This window comes from Hibiscus syriacus, unplaced genomic scaffold (genome assembly GCF_006381635.1).
Source record: "Hibiscus syriacus cultivar Baekdansim isolate YM2019G1 unplaced genomic scaffold, ASM638163v2 tig00111942_pilon, whole genome shotgun sequence".
Lineage (NCBI taxonomy): Eukaryota > Viridiplantae > Streptophyta > Magnoliopsida > Malvales > Malvaceae > Hibiscus > Hibiscus syriacus.
In genome coordinates, this window is record NW_024063218.1 from 312,223 (window position 1) to 321,552 (window position 9,330).

Consider the following 9,330-nt stretch of genomic DNA (forward strand, 5'->3'; position numbering starts at 1 on the left):
AAGATGCTTTGTTTTTTTATCAATGTCAATTTATTAGCTGATTTTGCTTTGCTAGCTGCCTAACTCTGCCGGCACAGTATACTATTTTGAAACCCTATCCTTCTTCTTTTTCACTTCCCATCGCAATTTTTTTTTATAGGCGATAGTATTAATTCTGATGTTAATCATCGACTATATATAATCATCTTTATTGTTATTCCTTTTATATTTCGTTGTGATTTATTATTTGATTTTTATTTTTAAGAATTCCTCTCTTTTCATTCCCAAGCTGCGATCTTCATTCTAAATTGGTCCCCAAATTTTTAAAATATTTCAATTTTATCCTAATTACTTGTATATACTAATCACATCTCTTGTTAATAAATCATTATGCAAGTATATTATTATATGTTTGAAAAATATATTTAGGTTAAACTATGGTTGAAATGGATTACATATTTGATGAATTTGGGGATGAAATTGGAAGTTCTAAAAAGTTTAGGGACCAATTTAAAATGAGATTCATAGTTTGGGGATGAAATTCAAATATTCAAAGTTAATGACAAATTTAGATGGGAGTCATAGTTTGAGGATGCAATTGGAATGTTTAAAAATTTAAGAACTAATATGAATTTAGAGTCATAATTTGAAGACATACGATGCAATTATTTTTTTTTCATACAAGGATTGGCCAACTATCCTTATGTTAATTAGTTTTTTTCCCATAAAGGTTTAGGTTGTAGTTTTTTATTTTTATTTTTGAATTGTAAGATAAAGCAAGAGGGCAGTAAACCATAAGATCAACCAACAGCGTTTACAGCCATGGACAGACCATCTTCCATAGTGAGCAAACCAGCAAAGGTGGGGGTGAGGCTCGCATATATCTGGAGGCCAGCAGGTGAATTCCAAGCCAATTTGGCCATACAGCTATTTTGTAAGGTTAGACGTGGAGCTTATTTAATTATATAATTACTATTGATATGATATTTTTATCATTATGATAAGATGCTTTGTTTTTTTATCAATGTCAATTTATTAGCTGATTTTGCTTTGCTAGCTGCCTAACTCTGCCGGCACAGTATACTATTTTGAAACCCTATCCTTCTTCTTTTTCACTTCCCATCGCAATTTTTTTTTATAGGCGATAGTATTAATTTTGATGTTAATCATCGACTATATATAATCATCTTTATTGTTATTCCTTTTATATTTCGTTGTGATTTATTATTTGATTTTTATTTTTAATAAGAATTCCTTTGATTTGATTTTTTAGTTTTCGTATATTTTGTACATGTTCATATGTCTTTTATACACGCTATAACTCTTCTATTGTGATATATATTTCTGACTTACGACACTTTTTTATATATCTTTGTGATGAATATACGTTTGTGTAGGAATCTTCACATCACTCGTATCTAATTTACGATTATCGATGGTTTTCCAGCAGTTAGATTTTCTTTTGTGGATGTTTGTCGATATGTTACGATCTATTTCACGAAGTATTCTGTGAATTTATTCTGATTCACTCATCATTCTATCATCTCTAAAGCGTGTAGTTGGATAAAGACAAATAAGTGTTATTGATAAATATTAAGTTATTGAACATAATATTAAAAAAATGCTTTGAATATTATCGCGCCTTTGAATTTTCTTTTCTATTTAATTTAATGTTTGAATTCTTTGATAGACAGTCCCTAAAAAACTCTCTTTGATTGATTACAAAATAAGATTATACTTTTTTGTTATAATAAAATTCAGTATCGTTTCACATCTATCTTTGATGAGTGAGTTAATAAGATTGGAGCTAATATGGATTGAAAATTCACCCATGTTGCAACTAGGGGGCGAGTAAAGCTCAACTCGAAAAATCGATTTTTTTCAAGCTCGAGTTATTCTATTTATTCAAGTCAACTCAAATTATCAATTTTTTTTAGAGTTCAAGTCGAGTTGAAATTTTGAGTTACTCGAAAAATAAAACATTTGAATAAGTATTTTTTTATAATTTAGTCATTGATTTCATTATTCCTTCAATTATTCCTTCATTTTAAGTTCAAATTTTACCAAATTTGAGTCACATTCTCCTAAATCATTGTAGAATAAATATGTAATTTCAATTAGGGGTGTTCAAAATGCCTGACTCGGTTGACCCGACTCGCCGACTCGGTTAAAAAATACCAGGTATTTTCATTTAAAATATCCGATTTTCCGAGTCTAGTACTCGGCCCACTAAAGTTTTTGGGTTTCTGGGTCTGATCGGGTTCTAAAATGTTGCTTAACCGGGTATCGGTTTATTATTATATATATATTTATATTTTTTATTTATAGTTATCAAATTATTTCAGTCTAACATTCTAAATTTCTAATTTCTTAAATTTTGCCACTATAACATTCTAAATTCTTAATTTCTTAGATTATTTCACATTAACATTCTAAAATATTTTTTAAAAATTTTTATTTTAACTTTGATACATTTGAAATTTAATTATAACTTTTTAAATTATAGAATTTGATTTTTTTAACTTTATGTGTTAATTATATATTATAGACCTTTAAATTTTAAAATTTATATTTTTTCTATATATTTTTATAATATAATTTTAAAAAATAAAAAATTATGAAGCATTTACTCGTGACCCTGAAATATGGGTATCCGACTTACGAGTACCCGGATGTAATGGATTAGAAAGAGGCTGAAATTTTGGTACCCGAAAATTCCAGGTACCTGGTATTCCAGGTAGCCGAAAATACAGGTACATTGTATTCCGGGAACCGAGTTTGTAAACCTCTACTTTCAATCCCTCTTTTTGATAACAATTTTTTTATTTTTTAATTTAGTCCTTAATTTTTCATATTTTCCTTATTTCTTCAAATCATACTTTATTTTGAGTCTAATTTTACTAAATTTGAACCACATGTTCATAAACCAATATAAAATACATATGTAACTTCAATTCTTACTTTTTTACTAAAAACATATTCTCTTTTTTATTTAGTCCATTAACTTTGCATTTTACTCAATTTGGTCTTTTGGCTCCTTTATACTGTCATCAATATCTTACCCTCAAAATAATTTCTTTAAAATATAACATTATGAATATATTTCATAATTTTAGATTGTATTTGATATATTAAATAACATTATAATGTTCAAAGAATATATATATATATATATATTTGACCAAGAGAAATGACAAAGTCATCCTTAAAAGGTAATTGATAGATTTGACATATTTATTTTAATAGATATAAAATAGTGAGACATAAGGGTAAAAAAGAAAATATAATTGTTGTTCACTTGTTTGTTGACTTCTCTAATAAGACACTTTGAATGAGACAATTTTAAAAACCAAAAGAGACACATTTAGTAGGACGGAGGGAGTACATGGTTAAAAAAAGTCAAAAAAATAAAACAAATTCTTGTCATAATGCTATAAATAATTATAATAAAACTAGCATAGAATGGTATTCAATATATCAAATACAATCAAGAATTATGAAATATATTCATAATATTTTTTAACTCAAACAACTCGACTTGAAAAAATTTCAAGTTCGAGTTGTGAAATACGACTCGCCAATTCGAATAACTTAAAATCTTTTAACTCGGCTCGACTCAATTCGGTCGAATGCTCACCGTAGTTGCAACCAATCCCACGATGAAATACCTAATGATACAAACACAGAAACATACCAGGGATCAGAAACATGGCACACCAGTTCTCACCAGGCCACACTTTCCATAACCATTAATTTATGAAATCTATGAGCTCAAATCATTAGGTAAAACAAAACAACTAAGGAGTGCCAAACGTGGCCCAAAAAAGAACACCGTATATAACTCTGCCAGAAATCACATAACTTATAAAGGAGTCGGCCGGCTTTCTTAATTAGACGGTCCATTTGAATAGAAGTCATCATGGGCCTAGAGTTGTGTATTTTTGCTTATTGGATTCATTATACAAAGCCCAATTAAAAATAAAATAAAATCTTATCATATTGTTTTTCAAGGAATAATAAATATTTTAAACACTTAATTGAGACAGCAAATATTCTTGATGACCTCATGGCTCACGCTTTAGCAAATCCTTTTATTCAACTTTTAACCAAACAGCAAAGTCACAATTGCAGACCGTCAACCATTTTCTTCAACATCTTCCCCCTTGAAATAAATGCGTCGATGCCGTGTTTGACAACATTTTACTCATTTTTTTTCTAATCTAAAAACAAAACGCGAGTCTCAACTCATTAGATTATGTCTTAAATTTGACATTTTAAGACCGTGCTTCTAGACATGACATACAATGGTGGATTCAGAAATTTAAGAATGAGAGTCTAAGTTTTTAATTTTCTTTTTTTTGTCCTCCGGTTCTAAGGCTTCGCATTGACTAATTTGGATCGACTCTGGTTGCACAACTGACTTTGGTGGATGAGTCTCCTGAGATTTTCTGCAAACACAATGACTCGAATCTGAGACTTTGCTTAAGTGTTATTAAGCTGCTTACCACTTGAACCAACTTCCATTGATTATTTTTTTTAAGTAATGGATATGCAAAAGAATTTATTTTTTACTTTTTTCACTTAACACATTAAATTACATTAAATTATTTTTCCAAAATAATTAGGATACAGTTGACCCTACGAAGGTTTAATGCATCCGCACCTAATGCTACATTCAATTGTGTCCACTCCAATTCATAACGTTTATGGATTTTCAATAGCAATAATACTAATTCAATTAGTATTCTTCCAACAGATAGAAATGGCGGTCCTATATCTCTCCCTTAAGAAACCCTAACCTTTTTAGTGTTATTATTGTTCAGGACGGACATAGAATTTTATATTAAGATGGATGAATTTATAAAAATTTAGAAGAATAGAAATAGATTATTAATAAATAAAAAATATTTAAATTATATGAGAATCGAAATTTTTTAAGAAAACAACTGACACATCAATTCTATAGATTTATTCCTATTAGCACCATACAGTTATTTGAATACACTTGGGGGCTGTTTTGATGGTGGAAAAGAATCAGAATCTATTTTCTTGGTTTGGATTGCAAAGATTCCCACTAGGAAGGAAAAAATAATTTCCAACAGTAAAAATTTGGGGCACTTTTCCAGGAATACTAATCCCTTCCATAACTTGGGTATTTCTCAATTCCCATCAATATAGACTAAAATACCCTTGAAATAAAAGTATTATTTAAAAAATATCCTTCCCTTTATTCTTTGTCATACATTAAATCCTAGGGGTGTTCATTCGGTTAATTCGGTGGCCGAACCGACCGAACTACCATTTTCGAATTAACCGATTTTTTTTTCTTTAACCGTTAATCGAACCGAACTTTTTTTCGAAAATATTAACCGAACCGAATAAATTTCGGTTAATTCGGTTAATTTTCGAATTAACCGAAATTTTTTAGAATTTTAGAATTTAATATTTTTTTAATTAAAAAATAATTTACAATTAATTTAAATAATATCTAATTATAAATAATATCTAATTAATTTGATTCAAACATTTTGCATTTAGTTTTGATATTATTTTAATTAATTAATATTGATTTGGGTTTTAAATGGATTTTAAATGGATTGGGCCTCTTAATATAATTATATTTAAAGGTTAATTCGGTTAATTAACCGATTTCGAACCAAATTAACCGTTAACCGAATTTCAAAAAAATCCTTAACCATTCTCCGACCGAATTAATTTGGTGGCCGACCGAATTAACCGAACTAATTCGATTCGATCGATTAATTCGGTTAAAACCGAATTTTGAACACCCCTAAATCCCTTTGTAAAGGTGAATTAAAAACTTGAATTTAACAATCTTAATATTTTTTATATCAATCAAGGCCACATAAAATATTGATAACTTTTTGTATAATTAATTTATAAACAAGCAGTTAAAAAAAGGAAAAGAAGATAAAAGAATCTAATAAAAAAACTATGGTAAATGAAAACTTTCTCAAAAAAGGATTTTAATCAACTACTCCCCTCATATATTCAAATATCATGATATTAAATTGGTATTGAATATATAAAAGTTTAAGAATTAATTTGAAAGATTTAGATAATGATATTATATGATTTTGAATATTAAAAAGTAGAATCATTATTATTTTTAATAATATATATATTTCCAATCAATAAATTAAAAATAATTTCTAAAAAAATAATAAAGCAACCCATGCATATTTAGATTGGAGTAAAATGATTCATCTGTTAAAATTTTCATATTCTTCTATATTTAAATATTGATGTAAAATTTTAATATTTTTTAGATAACTGATGTAAAAATTAATATTTTATAAAATACATATATAAATTGAAAATAATAAAAGAATATATTTTTGAGTTTTTATATAAATATTTCCATTTGAATATTTAGAATTCAACTTGTTAAAAAATAAATATATAACAAGGACAAATTGGTAAAATATACATTCCAATAATATTTTGTTCCTTTAACCAAACAATGTAATCTTACATTCCTACCAAACAAACCGACACAATAATATAACATTCCTGGTAATGTGTCAGATAATGTTATATTTCAGTAATCTCATTCCCAGAGGTAACATTACATTCCATGGACCAAACCCTCCCTAATTAAGAGTTTTTTTCCCCAAAAATAAAATAAGTTTATAAATTAACCGAAAAATGACATAATCCAATACACTTCAAGAAATACATTCAGGATAATCAAACTCGAACCAAATTGGAGAGTTACAATTTAATGCCCATTGCAGTATTACCCGTAATTTTTTTTATGACAAATTCTAAATCTAATCTTAATTCTATATAAAGGGGAGGGGAAGAAGAGACTTTAGAAAAAGGAAGGAGAGTACTCCTAATAGATCTAGAACCAATGACTTAAATATATATATATATATAATATATATATATAATAAAATTTAAAAAATTCTTAAATTAATATTTGAAATTAGAAAAAAAAAATTAAAATTGATATTCAATAATAATATATTACTTTAATAATCAATTATGTTGTGACACATTATACTTGATGAAATACTATTTTAAATGATCAATGTCATATCAATAATTTAATTGATTGTCGAAATATTATATTACCAATAAATATTAATTTATTCTTTTAAAATTCAAACATCAATTTGAGAAATAATGACATTTAAATATTAAATTGAAAAGAAATCAAGTGTAAATATTAATTTACATAATAAGTCAAAAAAAACTTGTAGCTAATCAAAGAAAAAAAATATTTTTTTGAAGTAGAATTTTGTCCCGATCTTCTCTCTCTGTCTTTTCTATTTCATTTTCTATTTGGTTGAATAACAAAGAAATGAGAGATTTTACTATATAACAGTCTAATCTAAGGTTAAATAACGAAAGATAATAGATACAATCAAGATTATTATAAAAAGTATAACATTTTCGTTTGAACACAATCTGAAATGTTAATTTTTTAGTATTTTTTGTTGAATAAAAAATATTGTGAGAAAAAGTAACATATTTGATGCCCGACCAAAAATATTAAAAAGAAATGTATTGTCTAATATTATATTTATATTATTTTTTTATCATATTTCTTCTTCGACATTTTTTAATCTTAAATTAAGTTATCGTATATACAGAAATACTAGGGTCGGTGTCACTTTTGAATTGGTAGGTAAGAAAACTTTGTAGAAGCGAGGTTTACATTCGACCTTCCAACAATATTCTGAAATTAATATACAGATAACATTAAATATCAATACGACGACCTAAAAAAGTGAAATACAGGAAGTAAAGAACATGGGTAAACTAAGTATTTAATCACCTAATTATTTCTATGACGTAACTATTTTTTTTAAATCATATCTAAATTTATGTTTTTTGTTATATTTTAATCATCTGTCGTTAAAAATAAATAAAATTGCTGACGTAATATTATATTATGGTCACGACCAAAATGGAACTAAAACGTAACTTTAAAAATGATTTTGAAAAATATATAGTTGGGTGACTAAAACGGAACCATAAAAATAGTTGGGTCACTGAATTCATCGTTTATCCAAGAATGATTCCAATGATAAAAGATGACATGTTTCTCTAAGCTTTTTTTTTTTTACTCACAACTACTCGCGGGGGTTGGGGAGGGGGATGATCAGGCTACTGTTTTGCTGGTGTTTAGGTCATTTTCGTTTAGGCAATCGAACCCAAAGTCAATGATCCCAAAATCCTGACAATCCAGCAACCATGCGCTGTTATCCTCCCATGATGGCAACCTTGTCTCATTATTACAAGTATCTGTTGCTGCTGGTGTGGCAGTACTGTTCCATGAAGTATCAACCAGGGGAGGTTCATCGAGCCATAAGCTGGTCAATAATGATTCATCGTTGCAGATTCTGTCAAACAAGTTGGAGTTGTCACCGGTCGAGCAATTATCAGTTGTTGTAGCATTAGTGGAATAATTATCCTCCGATGAGATGGTGATATTATTATCCGCAGAATTTTCAGCATGGGAACAACTTCCTTCAGGTTTGGATTCTTTGTTCAAAGTTTCATGAGTAACCGGGTTGATTCCCAGTTTAAGAAGCTTTTTCTTGATGTGGGTGTTCCAGTGGTTCTTGATCTCATTATCGGTTCTGCCTGGCAAACTGGCTGCAATCTTCGACCACCTGACAAACAAAAAGAACAAAATCATTGTTAAGTTCGGTTTTCAGGTCTCGTTTGTTGCTTTAACTAAAAACGAGATGATTAAAATTTAAACCTATTGCCAAGACGGGCATGAAGGTCGATGACCAGCTGTTCTTCATCCTCAGAAAGAAGGCCCCTCTTCAAGTCAGGGCGAAGATAATTAGTCCATCGTAGGCGGCAGCTCTTGCCACAGCGGCGGAGGCCGGCGAGCTTAGGAACAGCAGGCCAGCAACACTGGCCATTGGTGGCAATAAAGTTGACGAGTTTCTTGTCTTCCTCAGCTGTCCACGGCCCCTTTTTCACTCCAAGTTTGTCGCAGCAAGGCTTCCTACCCATAACTTAGTCGCACTAAACACAAATTAAACTATCACTGATAAGTAACAAAATGTAATTAAGCTCACCAACTCTATACCCATAAAGCCCCAAAAGCCCCACACACCCCTTTATATAATGTCCTCGACCAGCTTTCAGAGATAATATATATATAATTTTTCTTTAGAAAAATAGAGATTATGTGATTTAACCAAGTTAATATATGTAAATATGAACATAATTCAGAAATGAGAAATTACGTAGGAAGGGAGAGCCAAAGTACCACGTGAATGAACATAGGATTTTATGTTAGAGGATACGAATTTAAAAAATCATATTAAAAATTTAAATATTACAAATTTTAAAAATAAA

The 9,330-nt window shown here is 28.7% G+C and overlaps 1 protein-coding gene across 1 annotated transcript; it reads right to left on the reverse strand.

Annotated features, from left to right (window-relative positions):
* Window positions 1-8,026: 8,026 nt before the first annotated feature.
* On the reverse strand, window positions 8,027-9,090 carry LOC120173252 (MYB-like transcription factor ODO1). Its single transcript, XM_039180468.1, has 2 exons — window positions 8,720-9,090; window positions 8,027-8,627 (listed from the first exon to the last, which is right to left on the reverse strand). Exons 1-2 carry the CDS (start codon window positions 8,980-8,982, stop codon window positions 8,114-8,116), a joined length of 777 nt encoding a protein of 258 aa, XP_039036399.1. The 5' UTR covers window positions 8,983-9,090; the 3' UTR covers window positions 8,027-8,113.
* Between the last annotated feature and the right edge of the window lie 240 nt (window positions 9,091-9,330).

Coding starts and splice junctions, on each gene's coding strand:
- LOC120173252 (XM_039180468.1), bottom strand. CDS start 8,982: ATGGGTAGGAAGCCTTGCTGCGACAAACTTGGAGTGAAAAAGGGGCCG. Junction 8,628..8,719: donor CATGCCCGTCTTGGCAATAG/GTTTAAATTTTA, acceptor TTTGTTTGTCAG/GTGGTCGAAGATTGCAGCCA.